This window comes from Galeopterus variegatus, unplaced genomic scaffold, assembly GCF_000696425.1.
Source record: "Galeopterus variegatus unplaced genomic scaffold, G_variegatus-3.0.2 Scaffold1016, whole genome shotgun sequence".
Classification (NCBI taxonomy): Eukaryota; Metazoa; Chordata; class Mammalia; order Dermoptera; family Cynocephalidae; genus Galeopterus; species Galeopterus variegatus.
In genome coordinates, this window is record NW_007727127.1 from 115,080 (window position 1) to 133,662 (window position 18,583).

Genomic DNA, 18,583 nt, shown 5'->3' on the forward strand with positions numbered 1-18,583 from the left:
AGGGTCTCTGGAGCCCCCAGGGTGAGTCACATCTCCTACCTCAGAAGCTCCTCGGGCCTTCTGGTCGTCTTTGACAGAAGCTCGTACAGGAACAGGGCCTGAGGGAAGAGAATGACCGACAGTGCTGATGGAGCCTCCTTGTGTGCCCAGCATTGTGAGGCCAAGCAGGGAAGGCACTCTGCGATCCCATTTTACAGGTGGGGAAGTGGAGGTTTCCCAGACTATGTTACTTAGCCAGGACCATACAACTGCTTAGTGGCAGAGCCATGATTTGAACTGGTGTCAGGTTAATTCCAGAGCCCACGCTCTCACACTGCAGGTGATTCCCCAAGCTCCAAGGGGCAAATGAGGAAGGGGAAAGTCGTTGGGCAGCAGGGTAGGACATTACTTCCCATGCTTTACAAAGCTGTGCTTCACTGGCCCATTGAGGCCCCTCTGTAACCCCCATTTACATGCCCTGCCCACCTGCTAGTTCCTGAGCACCAGGCATCCTGGAGAGCAAAAGTGGAAGGGACAGACGAGCAGACCAGGACGGGCTAGAAAGCACCATCAATAAAGTAACTCCTGCTCGCCGCAGGCACTCCCCAAAACCCTCCCAGATGAGCACTCCAGGAGAACAATGCATAGGAAGCAGGGGACTCATTTGTTTTAAGGAACGTAATTTCACAGAATATCTAATTTGCAGATGCAATCAAGTATGACATTAGTCTATTTTATAGATTCTGAAACTTTGAACATAATTCTCCAAACAGAATAAATTATGAGGTAGCGTCAGGTGGCAGCATCTGTCACGTGGCAGCAGAGAGCCTTACAGTAGCATAAAGGCGCAGGCCAAAGGAGCAGCCATATAAGGCAGTTTTGGACACTCTGCATATGGCCCCAGATATTTCCATGGGCACTGGGTCAGGGTCTGGGACCCTCCCACACAGCCTTCTCCATCTCAGGAAATGGTAATTCCATAACTCAGTTGCTGAGACAAAGGTATCTTGAAGTCATCTGCAGCAGGATGTATTTTCCAAAATAAAATGATTGCTACTGCCACTAAATTTGGAGGTGGTTTGTTGCACAGCAATGTAGATCACTGGAAGCTCATCCAACGTCATGAGAAACCCTGAGCGAGAACCCCCAGATCAGACAGGGATTTTTGTCTGTTATGTTCACGTCTGCATTCTCAGCACTGTGAACAATGCCTGGGACATGTTGGTAGGTGCTGGATAAACAGTTGGTGACTGAATGAAAANGTGAACAATGCCTGGGACATGTTGGTAGGTGCTGGATAAACAGTTGGTGACTGAATGAAAAGGAAGTCAGAGAAAGTCCTAAAGCATCAGCCTCAATGGCACCATCCTCCCCAAGTGGCCTCGGAGCTGGCAGCATTTAATAATACAGCGAATCACCACCCATGTTTATAGACACTGCCCACGTGCCACACATCACTGATCCTCATGAGAAATCATCCCCATTTTGCACATGAGACAACTGAGGCCATGTAAGGAGGAGTAGCTTCTCCAAACCTAATACATAAATGGGAGTCACAATTCACACTCAGGTCTTGTCTAACTTTGTAACACTACGCTATTCTGCCTCCTGTCTTTAATCACACAAAAATAAATTTCTTTTACCAAATTAACTTTAAAACAGACCACACCCACAACACAGATATTCAGAAATATGGAATGGATCGTGGGCATCATCANAAACAGACCACACCCACAACACAGATATTCAGAAATATGGAATGGATCGTGGGCATCATCACGATACCTGGCTGCTCCGAAGCTCCTTTTCCTTCAGGACTGTAGAGTTGAACCCAGGTTCCCTCCATAAATCAAAGAGAGAAACTTCCTTAAAGAAAGCCCCTTGTATCTCCACAATGCCAGAGGCAGTATCTCCTGCTTTGATCATCTGCCAGAGTGAAAAGAAACATAATAACAACTTTGTAAAAGGTGCATTGAGCTTTGGGTAAAAGCAGGGCACTGCTCCACAGCCAATACAGCCCATCAGATCCGCTCAGCAGCCCTGGGAAGTAGGGACTATCATTATCCCCATTTCCCAGGTGAGAAGACTGAGACTTAACAAGTGATTGCTGGACAGGCAGTAAATGAGATCCAAGCCCAAATCTGTCTTACTCTAAAACCCACACTCATTATTTTAACCATATCCACTACTGCTATCTGCAAGGTGTTGGTGTTTTAGAACAAACTCCTCAGGTTTGGTGTCTTAGCAGATTTAGCCACTAGACATAGCAGGTCTGATAGAGTACGATGCCCAAAAGGCTCACTGCCAAGTGAGAAAGGAATTTGGACATGACTCTGAACCATGGAAGGAGCTTTCAGAAGCACTCTGAAGACTTCAGGATTCATGTTTAGATTTGAAAAACAAACTTTTAAAATGTTATTAGATCAAGAAGCCTGGTTTAAGAAAAGTCTTCCAGATTAGACAGGGAAGGAAGAGCGATGTGGTCTGGGAAGAATTATAGCATGACCAAAGGGGCTCTGTCTGGAAGGGAGGAGCAGTAAGTCCTCAGGAGAAGGCATTTCCCAGGTTCAGAACAGCCCCACACACCAAAGGTTAAGATAATCCCAGCCCTGAACAATGGCCCAAAGGCACAGCCCACTCACAAAACCCCAAACCACATCCTCTGTGAGCCACATGGCTGAGGACACCAAACACCATCTTCTCACCTTGCTGAGGATACCATGCTGCTGGGCAGGTGACAAATCAGACACATGCTGGGAGAGAGAGCTTCTCAGGACCTGTGAGATGTCCTTCCGATCCATGCCATAGAAAGCCTGGGTGCCAACCCCAGCCAGCAGCACACCCATCTGGCTGACATTGTAGAAGGACAGCACCTGGGAGAGGACCAACCACCAGCATGAGGCTCTGCTCTAAACCAGTGTGCATGCCAGGTATCAGGATGGGCGACACCTTATGGCACAACGGTGAGCAAGACAGATGTTACCTTCACAGGCCCTCCTTCCTTCTATCAGGAAAGAGAGTTAAATATCAAAACACAAGACACGTGATTAATGCTCTGCTGGGGGAATCATGATGCTATCCGAGGCCATAGTACAAATATCAAAAAGCCATAAGCCATAGCCCAGCAATGGCTTTTTTGTGTGTATAATTTGAACTAATGGACCACATTTAAAAATTGTTTTCAATTTTTAAATTAAATTGTTTAATAGGAAGAACTCCCAAAAAAACTCCAGATTTGAGTTTCTATTTAAAAAAGAAAAATCTTGGGCCGGCCCGGTGGCGCACTGGAGAGTGCGCCGCTTGGGAGCGTGGCGGCGCTCCNAAACAGACCACACCCACAACACAGATATTCAGAAATATGGAATGGATCGTGGGCATCATCATGATACCTGGCTGCTCCGAAGCTCCTTTTCCTTCAGGACTGTAGAGTTGAACCCAGGTTCCCTCCATAAATCAAAGAGAGACTTCTCCTTGTCTCAATTTAAATAAAAAATCCAAAGGAAGAAAGAACTCAGGTGACTCAGCTTGGGTCACATGTCTATCTTGGTTGCCACAGACAGACACTGTGATTGAGAACTCCCCCAAATTTCCATGTTGGGAAATTGTTCAGTAATGTTAGGAAATTGTTCAGTGGGAACGATCAGTAATTTACCAAAACAAAGAGATATGTTTCATTATTTTAACTATATCCCCTACTGCTATCTGCAAGGTGTTGGTGTTTTAGAACAAACTCCTCAGGTTTGGTGTCTTAGCAGATTTAGCCACTAGACATAGCAGGTCTGATAGAGTACGATGCCCAAAAGGCTCACTGCCAAGTGAGAAAGGAATTTGGACATGACTCTGAACCATGGAAGGAGCTTTCAGAAGCACTCTGAAGACTTCAGGATTCATGTTTAGATTTGAAAAACAAACTTTTAAAATGTTATTAGATCAAGAAGCCTGGTTTAAGAAAAGTCTTCCAGATTAGACAGGGAAGGAAGAGCGATGTGGTCTGGGAAGAATTATAGCATGACCAAAGGGGCTCTGTCTGGAAGGGAGGAGCAGTAAGTCCTCAGGAGAAGGCATTTCCCAGGTTCAGAACAGCCCCACACACCAAAGGTTAAGATAATCCCAGCCCTGAACAATGGCCCAAAGGCACAGCCCACTCACAAAACCCCAAACCACATCCTCTGTGAGCCACATGGCTGAGGACACCAAACACCATCTTCTCACCTTGCTGAGGATACCATGCTGCTGGGCAGGTGACAAATCAGACACATGCTGGGAGAGAGAGCTTCTCAGGACCTGTGAGATGTCCTTCCGATCCATGCCATAGAAAGCCTGGGTGCCAACCCCAGCCAGCAGCACACCCATCTGGCTGACATTGTAGAAGGACAGCACCTGGGAGAGGACCAACCACCAGCATGAGGCTCTGCTCTAAACCAGTGTGCATGCCAGGTATCAGGATGGGCGACACCTTATGGCACAACGGTGAGCAAGACAGATGTTACCTTCACAGGCCCTCCTTCCTTCTATCAGGAAAGAGAGTTAAATATCAAAACACAAGACACGTGATTAATGCTCTGCTGGGGGAATCATGATGCTATCCGAGGCCATAGTACAAATATCAAAAAGCCATAAGCCATAGCCCAGCAATGGCTTTTTTGTGTGTATAATTTGAACTAATGGACCACATTTAAAAATTGTTTTCAATTTTTAAATTAAATTGTTTAATAGGAAGAACTCCCAAAAAAACTCCAGATTTGAGTTTCTATTTAAAAAAGAAAAATCTTGGGCCGGCCCGGTGGCGCACTGGAGAGTGCGCCGCTTGGGAGCGTGGCGGCGCTCCCGCCGAGGGTTCGGATCCCATGTGGAGACCGGTTCCCGCTCACTGGCTGAGCGCGGTGTGGGCACAACACCGAGGGTTGCGATCCCGTTGCCGGTCCCCGGTACGGGCGCGACACCGAGGGTTGCAATCCCGTTACCGGTCAGTAAAAAAGAGACAAAAAGGAATAAATACATAAATAAATAAAATAAAAAAAGAAAAAAGAAAAATCTGAACATCAGGCAATGCTGGGCCCAAATTCCCACCTGGCAAAAATTGGCAAGAACTGAGCACCAGCTACCTCCTTAGGTGGGTCACGGGCTCTCAGTTCACCCAGCCCCTCTCCGCTTACCGCACTTTGAGGCGGCCCACTTCCCATTCATGTTACCTGACAGGCATCTGAAACACCAAAGCTTCACTCTCATGTACTTCCACGTAGAAGATTTAAGTTGAAATAAAGGTTTCAGGATAAAAGCCTGATATTTTATTGCAAATATGATTGGAGCTGGCTGTCCTATTGGAAGTTATATTTGGGGTTATTTTCCCTCCTTTCGAGTGAAGATGCTAGACGGTTTTCCATATGATCAGTGAGCGACATGCCATGGCTCCACAAAAAGACAGTTGAGTGGTTTCCTTTAGTTATTCTCTGTAGAATGGATAGTCTGTTACTGCCCCCAAAGAAGGCAAGACCTTCTGAGCTCTTGGCTTCTTAGTAAAAGTTGCCCCTCCCACCCTCAGTAGAAGAGTTGGAAACTAGGGAAGAGACAAACCACTTGGTCCAGGGCTGGGAGGGAACTAAACAGTCTCCCTCAGATCCCTAAAATCACATCCACGAAGAACTGTCAAGGTGGACCCATGGGGTGCCAATCAAGGTCCAGAAACAGGGAAGGTCTTCAAAGCCTTCAAACGAAAGGGACAAGATGAATGGGCTTATCCTTCAGCAGAAAGTGAGAATGGGTGCACAGTGGTCATGGCGCCATGATGGACACAGCACGGGAATAAGCGAGAAGGCTCTGAGCCAGATGTCCTGAGTTCAGTCCCAGCTGTGTCTCATTTATGTTGTCTTGGCAATCCCCTCACATGTTCTATGCCTCACATGAATAAACTGGAAAACGAAGATCACAGCATGGCTGCCCCCATAGGTTGTTGGGGAGATTAAATGATTAACTCACTTAGAACAGAACCTGGCACATAGGAGGCGCTTAATACATGTTTGTTGTTACTGTCATGCTGGAATTGGTCCCAATCCAATCCTCATGAGCCAGTCTGCATCCTGGGAAATGGCTGTGAGTATGAACTGGAAGAGTGGGACACCAAAATGCTTAGGACTCAAGTCTCTAGAGCCCTTTCAACTGGTCCAGCACAAAAAGACTAATTCCCCCAGGAAGAAGTTCTATTTCCCACCCTGCAAACAGTTAGAGCATGGACTAAGGCTCTTGTCCCCTCTAAACAGGACCTTCCACAGTAACAGTTCCCTCTCTGCATGCCTGAATAAAATAGGACTGGAATAAAATAGCCTGATCCCAGGATGAGGGGTGTGTTAGCAGCAAGAACATCCTGGGGTGGATCCCACGCATTGATTGACACCTCAGTGATAGCTAACGCCCAGCGAGCTCATACTCTATCATCACCTGATAGTCCAACTTCTTTATGTGCAGCAATTCACATAATCTTTGCAGCAATGCCGTGAGGTGGGTGCTATTGTCATCCCCATCTTACAAATAGGGAAACTGAGGCAAAGCGAATTAAAGTAAATTGCCGCATGTCACACACCTGGTAAATGGCAGAGCAAGGATGTAAATAGTTCTCCTCAGCACATCTTCTCACTAATTGGTTGCCCTGCTGTGTGCGTATTACTGGCTGTCATGGACTGAATGTTTGTGTCTCCCCCAAAATTCATATGTTGAACCCTATCCCCCAAGGTGGGATCTTTGGGAGGTAGTCAACTAACACGAGAGCACTTCAAAAAGTTTGCAGAGAAATGAGATTAAAAGATAATACCAATCTTTCCATGGGGTTTAGGTCCTCATTAAAGTCCACAGCATAGAGTTTAAGAGGAAATGATGAAATGGTGCTCCCTGAAACATCTCTTCTTTAAATTTAATTAGACAAATTATACTCAAACTAGTAGATGCCCTGGGAAGGCAATCAACATTAGGGCTAATAAAAAGCTTGAATAGTATAAAAGGGCTGGAGGAGGTATTGTAGAACCTTTCTAGCACTTATGAGAGGTAAATTAACACCAATTGCTAAACATAGAAACTGGATAAATTTCAATATTCATTTAGAAATTAATTTTATGATGCTGTCCTAAGTATTAAAATACAGGTTATACTTAAATCATTCAAAGTTTGGCATGTTCACACATGTGCACAAAGTATTTGATAGATATTTACACACTGGGAGACACAATTATGGTCTGACTTTGGAGTTTTGGCAGATCTGGGTTCAAATTCTGGCAAGTTTCCCTACTAGCTTTTTTTGGGTGCGTGTGATCCGAACCCTCGGGCGGGAGCGCCGCCGCGCTTCCCAAGCGGCGCACTATCCAGTGCGCCACCGGGCCGGCCCCCCATGAACTTTTTGAAGACCATCTCATACACCGGCCCTTGGGTAACTGGGCACTAAAGAAGAGTTAAAAGCACCAACTCGGCTGGCTGGTTAGCTCAGCTTGTTAGCATGCCACCTTGTAACACCAAGGTCAAGGGTTTGGATCCCCATACTGGCCAGCCGCCAGAAAAAACCCTCCAACTGACCTTCTCATGGGCCAAGAATTTGGCAGACAAGATGATGACCTGGCTCTTGGCCCAACCAGAGACCTGGTTGAGGGTGGAAATGGCACCGTGCACAGCCTCAGGGGACAGGGACTCCAGCTGACTGTAGGTCAAACCCACAACTGCATCCGACAAAGATCCCAGTGTCTCATTGAGGGTCTGGTTCTCTATGGCAATGTCCAGAAGGTCGGCTTTGAGCTGGAAGGAGAGCAGCCCGAAATGAGGGTCAACAGAAAAAGGGTGTTGGCTCCCTGACTACATGCTGGGGTGTGAAGGCCCCACAACACCCTCCCTACACTGCCCCATCAAAGCCTCTGTGCCCAAGGATGAGGAGGAGAGGGACTCCCACCATGCTCCACTGACAGCACCTCTGGCCTTGGCTTTAACATGCCACAAATTCACTTTGTGCTTCACTTAAATATTACTTTGTTATTAAATCAACCTGAAAGCATGGCAGAAGAAAACTTTGTTCCCTTACAACTCCACCACACCCTGGTCACATCTGTTTTCCTTTTGTGACCTTAAACTCTATGTCCATATATATGGCTGTTTTTCTTTTATGAAATATCCAAGGCCTTTTTCACGGTAATATATAATCTGTGTAAAAATAACTCTCAACAGTACCAGAAAGTAAAGCCTCCTAAAAATCCTACCTCATAAAAATAACTATAATTAGCAATTGGGTGTATATGCTTCTGAGACTTCTTCAGCCTTTATAAATATAGAGACAGTACGTAGTTTGTACAGAGTTGTAATAAGAATGGGAGCACAATTTTCTGTTTTACATTTTTCACTTAAAATTATGTCTTGTACGTGTTTCACATTTCTATGGTCACTTCCATAAGTATTTTATTACAATATGCCTGCCTAGTTATAGTCAAGTGTGTCTCCCAACTGCTTCCACTAAAAAAGGTGAAAAACTCGCCTACTGTAAAGCGACCTCTGCACACACAAAAAAAAGGGGGGGGGGGTTCATGTTTCAACACCTGAATTCATACAAACAATACACTTTTCATTCCAGACGGTGCACACAACCTTCCCGGCAATATTGAAATGGCCATTGGGGGGCAGCAGAGTGCAGTAATNCTTCTGAGACTTCTTCAGCCTTTATAAATATAGAGACAGTACGTAGTTTGTACAGAGTTGTGATAAGAATGGGAGCACAATTTTCTGTTTTACATTTTTCACTTAAAATTATGTCTTGTACGTGTTGCACATTTCTATGGTCACTTCCATAAGTATTTTATTACAATATGCCTGCCTAGTTATAGTCAAGTGTGTCTCCCAACTGCTTCCACTAAGAAAGGTGAAAAACTCGCCTACTGTAAAGCGACCTCTGCACACACAAAAAAAAGGTGGGGGGGGTTCATGTTTCAACACCTGAATTCATACAAACAATACACTTTTCATTCCAGACTGTGCACACAACCTTCCCGGCAATATTGAAATGGCCATTGGGGGGCAGCAGAGTGCAGTAATAGAAACAGCTGTCTTGGCACCTGGGTTCTCTCAATTCAGCAACTACCCTCCCCTAGAGCTCAGTTTCCCCACACGGAAAAGGAAGGGGTGGACTAGAGTGATGGTTCTGAGTGTGGTTCTAGACCAGCAGTAGCAGCATCATCTGGGAACTTAGAAATGCAAATTCTCAGGCCCAACCCCAGGCCTGCGGAAGCAGAGACTGGGCGTGGGCCAGTAATCTGTATTTCCGCAAGCCCTCCCGGTGCCTCTGATGCATGCTTAGGTTTTAGAAGCACTCAGCTAGATGATCCCAAAGCACAGAGGTAGATGAACCCTTTCGCAGCATCCCACCCCACTAATTATATTTGACTTTCTTCCTGGTCAGGGCTGCCACAGCTACCCTTCTGGCCTTAAAATACATTTATTTTTATTTTTGCTTGAGCTTGCTTAAGGGGGATTCTTTTCCTTGAAAACAAAGTATGCATTGACTAAGACAGATGACCACAATGTCAAATGCCAGACGTGACTGGGGATGTTATGGTTATGTGTGGAAAACTGCTGTGGGATTATTGATGGCTTGACCAAGATTTTCTTCAATATTGGTCTCACATTATCTTTTCAATTAAAAAAAAATGAGACCAAAAGAAGTGAAGGGGAGCAGGGCAGAACTGAGACTTGAATGGAAGAATGAAGAGAGAGATGGGGGTGGGAGGAAAAATGAGAGACAGTATGAGTTTGCTGATTTATCTAGAACCCTGGTCTAGGAACTCATGAAAACGCACCAATTCAGTGTTCTCAATTCTGGCTATGTTGAAATCACCTGAGGAGCTTTAAAAAACATACCACACCCAGGCCACACCCCGGAGCAGTGACATCAGAATCTCTGGGGTGGAGCCTGGCAGGGTGTTACCAATGCAGAGGTGGGTGTGAAAACCACTGCTTAATCTCCTGCTATTCCAGATATGCTGGACAGACGGGCAGCTTCAGCGTCACCTGGAAGCTTGTTAGAAGTGCAGCGTCACAGCCCCCACCCAGACCTGCTGAATCAGAATCTGCATTTAGGATCCCCAGGTGATCCATCTGCACATTTAGGTTTGAGATGGCTGCTCTGATTGAATTTTTATCCATCCAAGCTTTTTCTTACGCTGCTTTTTGTCGTTTCTTCCTATGTTAAGCTCATGCCAGTGTTTGAGGTACCACCTGCTGCAGCTGGACTTAGATCCTGATTAACACTGTTTGTTTCTCTCAAAAGCCAGGTGAGGCTGTTCTTCCCATTTCTCTGGCTGGTGAAACTGAGGCAGAGGCGTCAGGGCCTTGCACCCCGATCTGTACCTTCTGAACGCCAGCCTGGAAGCCCTTCAGGTGACCGCACTTTATCATCTGGTGAAGGAGGACTTGGGCCACGGCAGCATCCAGCAGCTCCAGGTCGTCATAGAAACAAACCAGCAGCCCCAACCTGTGCAAGAAGATAAGGGACACTGGGGGAGGGCTCAGAGCTGGGAACTACAACCACACCCCCTACCCAGTCCAAGCAAGTAGAGTCATGATCATAGCAGGTATTGTGCTGAGCCCTTCACCTGGATTATCTCATTACGACAACCCTACATGGTAGGCTCTCTCATTAGGCCCATTTCACAGAAGGACAAACTGAGACTCAAAGAGATCAAGTGACATGTCCAAGGCAAGTTGTGGAGCTGGCACTTAAACCTAGATCCATCCAAATATGCCATCTCTCCTCCTGGGATGGATAAAGGGCATAAGGAGAGAATGGTGCTGAGTTAGAATACTCCCCATTTTCCACATGGAGATAAGGGCTTTGTCCACCCCGAGGGACTGACTCTCTGAAGCAGAGATCTATTTCCAGGATTCCTTCCTACCTACACACCCAGGTGTTGCAAAGATTTCAGAAGGGGGGGAAAAGGCGACAGAACAGTGTAGGGGCAGAGGGGGGATTTGAACCCTGGTCTAACTGAGAGCAATATATCTTGTGGTTAAGAGCATAGGTTCAGGCCAACGGGAATTTGAAGCCCAGCTCTATGAGATGTTTGATCTGCAGCAAGTTACTCAACTTCTCTGCAAGGCTGCTGCACACAGTTGTACACTCTGTACTACTGGACAGGGCAGTCCTGCCTCTCTGAGCCTTCCATAAATGGGAAGTTTGCTTTATTCATCACAGCACATCGTAATAAATACGATAAACGCAGAATGAGGTTGACTGTGAAAGTTAAGTGAGAAGAGGCATGCTGACTGACTAGCATGCTTCCTGGTGGACACTAAGCATGTAATCACTAATGAATTTTTTTAACACTAATGAATGTTCTTAGAGTTAGTATGAAGACTATTCAACTCAGCATGGCTGGACCACCTGGTTGACCACGATCAACCTGGCTCCATGCACTCAGAAAGATATTGACACATTTAAACATGTCCACAGGAGAACAACCAGGTCCAGGGAAAGAACTGGAAATGTGTCTGATGAGCAAAAGAGATCCACTTAACCCTGAGAAAAGAAGACTCAGGGGAAAGGAAGCCTGAATATCAATAACCACATTAAGAATAGCTTCACAATAGGCAAGATAGGGAATCAACCTAAGTCTCCATCAATGGATGAATGGATAAAGGAAATGTGGTACAACTACGTGATAGAATACTATTCAGCCCTTACAAAGAAGGAAATCTCGTTATTTGCAACAACGTGGATGAATTTAGAGGACAGTATGCTAAGTGGAAATAAACCGGTCACAGAAAGACAAATTATCTCACTTTATACCTGCATACTCTTATGCGGAATCTAAAAAAGTCAAACTCATGGAAGCAAAGAGTAGAACGGTGGTTACCAGGTGGTCAAAGGATATAAAGTTTCAGTTAGATGGGAGGAAAAAGTACCGGAGATCTATTGTACCACATGGTGACTACAGTTAATAATAATGCACTGTACACTTGAAAATTGCTGACAGTAGATTTTTAAGTATTATCACCACAAAAAAAAATAAGTATGTGAGGTAATGAGTATGTTAATCAGCTTGATTTAGCCATTCTACAATGTGTACATATTTCAAAATATCATGTTGTATACCATAAATACATACAGTTTTTATTTGTCAATTTAAAAAATAAATTTTAAAAGAAAAAAGAATAATATTTATTGAGCACCTACTGTGTCAGGTGTGCTTAATCCTTACAAGGACCTTAAGGAAGGAGGCAGATTCTTATCTCCCATTTTGCAGATGGGGAAATGGAGGCACAGAAAGGTGATGTAACGTGGCCAAGATCACACAATGTGTAAGCAGCAAAGCCTGGACTAAACTCAATGAAACTGACAGCCATAGATTTAATTTGATTTTAACCTTTAGAGGATCAAAAATGTGTATTTTGCTCAATTTAGTAGTTAGCCTAGCCATTATAGCAGTTAAGTACACAGCCTTTAGACAAATGTGGAAACTTGCACCAGAGTAAAGATTAGCTTAAAGAAGTTCTGTTATCTTTTTTTAAAAATGTAGCCAGTTAAGTAAAGTAATAAAAATTTAAACAATAGCCAAAAATGATTTTGAGTCACCAGGTGCTTGCCTCTGCTTTTGCTTTAAAGAGAACACTACTGACACAAAGATGAGCTGTTTTTGCAGATTTTGAGGTTGGGGTGACCTGAACACAGTCGCACAGATCAACTGGCACCCAGACAAGACAACGCCAAGAACCGAAATAAATCAAGATTAGGGAAGATGCTGAGTCTTGCACAAGAGCCAACCAATCAGAGACGTCCATGAGCTCCAGCACCTCACCCCTAACTTTTGTCTTCAAAAACCCATGAATGAAAGCCCATGAGGAGCTCGAGATTCTTCAGCACTGGCTGCCCCTGCTCTAATTACTTGGCCTTGTAGTTAAACACCTATTTTCCTACTGCAACCTGGTGTCTTGGCTTACCTGCGTACAGGTGGGCAGACCCAAGTTTGGTTAGGTAAGAAGTCTGGCTCCGGGTCCCATGTTCTTAACCATAAGGCTATTTTTTGTGTAATCATAGAAAAATGAGACCCATGCTAATGCGTGAAAATTACTAGGAATGGGGGAAGAAGTCGTAATCATTTTAGAGGAATACATTCTCTAAAGCGACTCATTTGAAAACACTTCAGGTAATATGGTAATGTCAGGGGGAGCAGTGGGACAGTAAGACCCCGAGAGATGGCGAGAAGGCCGCTGACCAGGGCTCCCCACCCTGCTCCACTGCACACTCCCTCTCCCTGACATTCAAACGCTGCTTGACACCCCCAGAGTGTAGGCTCCTGGTTCTCCCCCCCTGAAAATGATTCCTGGAGGATTATGCTACAATCACTGAATTACTAAATCACTAAATTACCTTAGAGCTGATCTCATCCAGGGGCTCCTCAGCTGAAAGTCTGAAAACAAAGGGTTCTCAAATAGGGGGACCCACACCTAACACGTGACCCAACCTAATGGAAATTATGCATTTACCTCGGAATGGACAGTGACCTGAGCATTCAAAATGTTCTGTTCCATGCTTGGAGCTGGGATTAACACTTGATAAATTTGCATAACATGCCTGGCACACAGGAGACGCTCAGGAATCATTTGCTTCCTTCCCCTCTTCATAACCCCTTCAAAGGGCGATGACTCATTGGGGACACCTCCCCACACATGCACAGAGAGAGACGTGGGAATATTGAGGGACCAGCCACTCCCTTCCCTCCCGGGGTCTTTTGCTGCTCAAAGGAGCTGGTGCTTAGATCGCATCTTGAGAACAGCTCTGAGGGCCCAGAGCCCACGTCCCTTGCCTGTGGATGGTGGAGGTATTCCTCATGTCAAAGCTGGAAGAGCCGATCCTCTCCAGAAACGCCTGGGCCAGTTCAGGTGTGATGTCATAAACTGTGTCCAGCTGCTTGGTGGCATTGTCATAGCTGATAAACAGCCCAATCTGGTGAACAAGAACAGGAAGATCGGTGACAAGGGCAAGAGTGACCCAGTGTGGCCCCACCCTGATGGTCTGTCCTGTGCCCCATCTCAGACACATGGATACACGCCCAGTTCTTGTAATTGATTTCTTAATGGCCTGTCACTGCTGCTTTGATTTCCTCTTCAACCCAAATGTTATTTAGGAAAGTATTATTTTTTAATATCTGAGCAGTTGTACTTATTTTAAGCTAATCTTTTCACATTTATTTCTAGCGTTGTTATATTGAGAATGTGATCCACAAATTGTCTCCTTTGAAGAATCAGAATTTGTTTTTAATAGAGGAGTGTGTTTTTAAGTTTATGAGCCACGCTCTCCCTCGGGTGGTGGAAGACAGTGTGTGTTCTCCTCATAAGATACAAAGTCTCAACTTTATTAAATATACCATTCAGATTCTCTCTATTCCTGTTCCCTTTTTGCCTACATATCCAAGGATGTCACACTGAAGTAGTCTACTGCCATAGGGCTCATATTCATCTCTCTTTGTATTTCTAACAGATTCTGCATTCTACATTTCAACACACTACAATTCTCTTCCTAAAGGGACTCATGAAGTTGTCACTCCCTTTTGGATTATACTCTTTGTCCAAATAAAATTTCCTCTTAGTGTTGTTGATACTCTGTGGCTTCCCCTCTCTTCTCTACCTTTTTAGATAATGAAGAAAAGTTGTAAATGCACATCTGATCTTAGAAATCCCACCCTAGGGGCCCAGTTTCCTAAGAATTTAATCTTTATTTACATCCTGAAAATTACTCAACATTGGGAGGGCAAATGGGGGTAGTTAATCCTAGGACTGAGGGTTATAAAAATTGGAAGATGTTTGAAATACTCCCAGCCTCCTAGGTAAAAGAGAGGGACCTAGTTCTGCCTCCAGATTCATAATAACCAGACATTGTTGGGTCAATTGGCCCTTGTACAAGCCAGTCGTTTGATGCAAACAGTTCTCTCACAGGCCAGGAGAAAGTCAGGGCACACATGATTTTAAAAATTTGGAGGTAAGCCCCAAACTCATTATGAATGCCCCCAGACTGGCAGCATTCTTTGGAGGCCGCATTCCAGAATCATAATGCCCACGTGATTTTAGTGTAATTGGGTTAAATCAGAAGGAGACAGGTTGACTAGTGAGTTAAGTAATCTTAGAACATGGACATTTCTCCCCTGTAAACTCTAGATTTAAAATCCAATCATTGCTCGTGCTGAAGTAGCTATTAATAGGTGTAGCCATAAATAGAAATAGCTATTAATCCATGTTGCTTTTGCTTGGGCTTCAGGCTTCCAAGGACGGGAAACTCTATAGCTATTGTCCTTGGCCTTTCTCGAGTACAAAAGTACTCTTAAATGATTTCGGTTCATAGCCAACCTTCTCTTTATATCATGTTTGTTCACATCATTTCAGGCTTCCAAGGACGGGAAACTCTATAGCTATTGTCCTTGGCCTTTCTCGAGTACAAAAATACGCTTAAATGATTTCGGTTCATAGCCAACCTTCTCTTTATATCATGTTTGTTCACATCATAGCTATCTTAGTTGCCCATAATTCTGTTTCTTTTCTTAGCTCTTTTGCACGAGGACTCAATCCTATGACTGACCACTTGAGGCCCTGTTCCAACAGTTTTCTCAGATGGGTATACAATTTCCAGAGCACCTTGACTGGCTTGCAGAACGTAAGAGATTTAGAATACACCTTACCCCAGGTGTATTAGTAATAGGGACATATAAATGTAATTTTTCAACTTACTTCTGTAGGGCTAATTTTCATAATTTCTTCAAATGATAGGTGAACCATATATCTGCCCAAAATCCATAAGTTTTCTGCGCTGACCCATGAAACAGAGTCATCTACAAAAAAATAAATGAATAAATAGGTAAATAAATAAAAACATTTACACTAGGATGTGATAGTCAACAGCACTTCTGACGTCAGGACCTCGTACTTGGATTCATTAATTCATTAATCATTCAACAACCATTTATAGAGAGCCTGTGAAACACACAGGCCATGATCTCAGATGCCCGCCACCTGAGACCTTGTCACTCAAGAGTGTGGTCCCTGCACCTCCAGCAGCAGCATCACCAGGGAACTTGTTAAAAATGCAGATTATTTCTTAATACTTAAGACTGCAAAGTATAGTTTTATTTTTAGTTCAATTAATTATTAAATAATCTGGCAATTTGAAATATGTTTAACTCTCTTTTATTGCTACCACTAATAATGTTTATCATCTTTATTAATTATCACCATGTTACTATACTTGAACCAAAGTACTCATACTTCCCCAAATGTTCTCCAAATCCTCTTTTTTTTTCTCTTCTTTTTCAGCTGGCCAGTTTGTTCGGAGATCTGAACGCTTGACGTTGGTGTTGGCAGCACCCTGCTCTCGCAAGTGAACTAAGTGGCCAGCCCTCTACCTTAAAGACAGGGCTCAAACTAAAATTTTCTCTTCCTTAAAGCTTTCTCTTGTCTCCCTAGCCTCTCTGAATTCCCAGAGGACTCTCTCTGTCACTCTGTTCTGACATTTGAAATTCTCCATCAGTGATATGTCAGTGGGACTTTAAGAACAATCATGTCCAGGAGCCAACTTCTAGTTTTACTGAGCTGGAATTGGCTGCCATTGACACCAATCCTTCAGTAAAAGACTTTTACACACAACAACATTGTATAGGTGGCATTTGGGGAAATGAAAAATGGGGGCAAGCATTACAGTGTGCAGTGAGTCAGCCAACAAGGTCTGTTGCAGAAGCCATGGGCAACGACTGATGTGCGAATGAGATGGAGAAGTCAACTTTTGCACGGGCTGATTCACAAGAACATATGGGGTGCCTCCTCCGACCCAGCACAGGCAGACTCCCTATGATCCCCTAGATGGGGACTCTGGACAGTTGACCTGACTACCGGAAGAAAGGGTGGCCCCAGAGGGCTAGAGAATTTTGAGGAGAGAACCACAAAATTCACCACGGACCAAGCTGAGTTGATCATTCTTTAACTAATTATTAAGAATAAACTGTATTTCTACAGATCAATGATTCTCAAGCTTGGGATATTCTTAACAGCCAAGGTACTTCCAGTTACCTCAAGAACCTTCATGGAAAAAAAAAATTAAGGTCCAAATAGAATTAATTTTAATTCACCATTGTTTAATAATGAAACATACCATATGGGAATTTTAGGAGGAAAGTTTGTCTCTCATTAAACTCTGGCAATAAAGACAGGGAAGTCCAGAGGTTGAGTGACTTTCTTAGGGTAACACAGTGTGAGATTCAGATTCAGTGTGAGGCCATAATTATGCACCAGGCAGAGGGAATTCCAAGTCTAACACAAAAGTAAGAAATACACACTTCAAGTTTAGTACAGAGTGCAGGCTGGCCCAAGAGAGTGAGCAGCTGCATGTTGAAAGTGATACAAAAAGAAAAAAATACACACTCCACAGGCAGAGGGCGGGCTGGCTCCAGGAGAGTAAGCAACAGCCCTGCCTTCTCCTGAGATTCAGCTTTTAGAGGTTTGCTATCTACTGCATATTCATACTGTCTGATGAATACTCAATTAAGGGGGGGGTGCCAGTTAGGTAACATGAATCTTTCACATGCTCAGTTGGACTTCGTTTAGGGCATGTTGACTGGTCAAATCCTATCACACGCACTAGATATATTCAAGAATATTCTGTGCACTTTCACATCCTTAGTGGAAAGTCATTCAACGGATAAACTCCCTTCCACTGAGCATGCTCAGTCACTGCAGTCATATTAAGCCTATATTAGGCCTTTACTGAGCATGCCCAGCCACTGGATTTGCATAAGTCAGCCCCCTGAGGTCTCAATTTCCCATGGGTTGGTGCCAAAAATAGGTCCAACAAGCAACAGTAGCTCTTCTCTAGGGGAGGAGTCTGAGGCCTCAGGGAGTGGTTTGAGACCCCCAGTATGTCCTGAAATCCAAACCCCAGGAAACTGATGACCACCTGTCTGTTTCATGTTCCTTACACACACATCTCAGAGCTTAGTTCCAGGAAAAAGATTGATTGGCATTCCTTACACCCCAACCCTGCAGGGCTCCCTGTATGTTTCCCCAACACACCAAGCTCCTCCCACCTCGGGGCCTTGGTACTGCTCCCTCTGCCTGGAACGCCCTTTCTCCAAAGCCTCACATGACCAATCCCATCTCCTCACTCAGGTCTCAATTCACATGTCATCCACTCCAGAGGTCTCCCCTGATTCCTTAGTCCAGGAGTTGGCAAACTACAGCCCAGGGGCCAAAGGCAGCCCACCATCTGTTTCTCTACAGCCTGTGAGCCAAGAATGGTTTTACATTTTTTAACAGTTGACAGAGGGCCGGCCTGGTGGCGCACTGGAGAGTGCCCCGCTTGGGAGCGCGGCGGTGCTCCCGCCAAGGGTTCGGATCCCATGTGGAGACTGGTTCCCGCTCACTGGCTGAGCGCGGTGCGGGCGCAACACCGAGGGTTGCGATCCCGTTACCGGTCAGTAAAAAAAAAAAAAAAAGACAAAAAAAAAAACAGTTGACAGGAAAATTCACAAAAAAATAATGTTTGTTGACAAGTGAAAATTATATGAATTTCTTTTTTTTTTTTTTTTTTTTTTTTTTTTTTTTTTTTCCG

The 18,583-nt window shown here is 44.5% G+C and overlaps 1 protein-coding gene across 1 annotated transcript in view; it reads right to left on the reverse strand.

Moving 5' to 3' along the window:
• Window positions 1-18,583, reverse strand: part of OTOA (otoancorin) — a 70,645-nt gene that overhangs the window by 38,133 nt on the left and 13,929 nt on the right. Inside the window, exons 8-15 of the mRNA XM_008574231.1 lie at window positions 17,129-17,211; window positions 15,715-15,815; window positions 13,800-13,939; window positions 10,345-10,468; window positions 7,537-7,752; window positions 4,192-4,359; window positions 1,765-1,905; window positions 40-98 (exon numbers count right to left, since the gene is read on the reverse strand). Of these exons, the coding sequence (XP_008572453.1) occupies window positions 40-98; window positions 1,765-1,905; window positions 4,192-4,359; window positions 7,537-7,752; window positions 10,345-10,468; window positions 13,800-13,939; window positions 15,715-15,815; window positions 17,129-17,211 (1,032 nt within the window). The remainder of the gene's footprint in view (window positions 1-39; window positions 99-1,764; window positions 1,906-4,191; window positions 4,360-7,536; window positions 7,753-10,344; window positions 10,469-13,799; window positions 13,940-15,714; window positions 15,816-17,128; window positions 17,212-18,583) is intronic.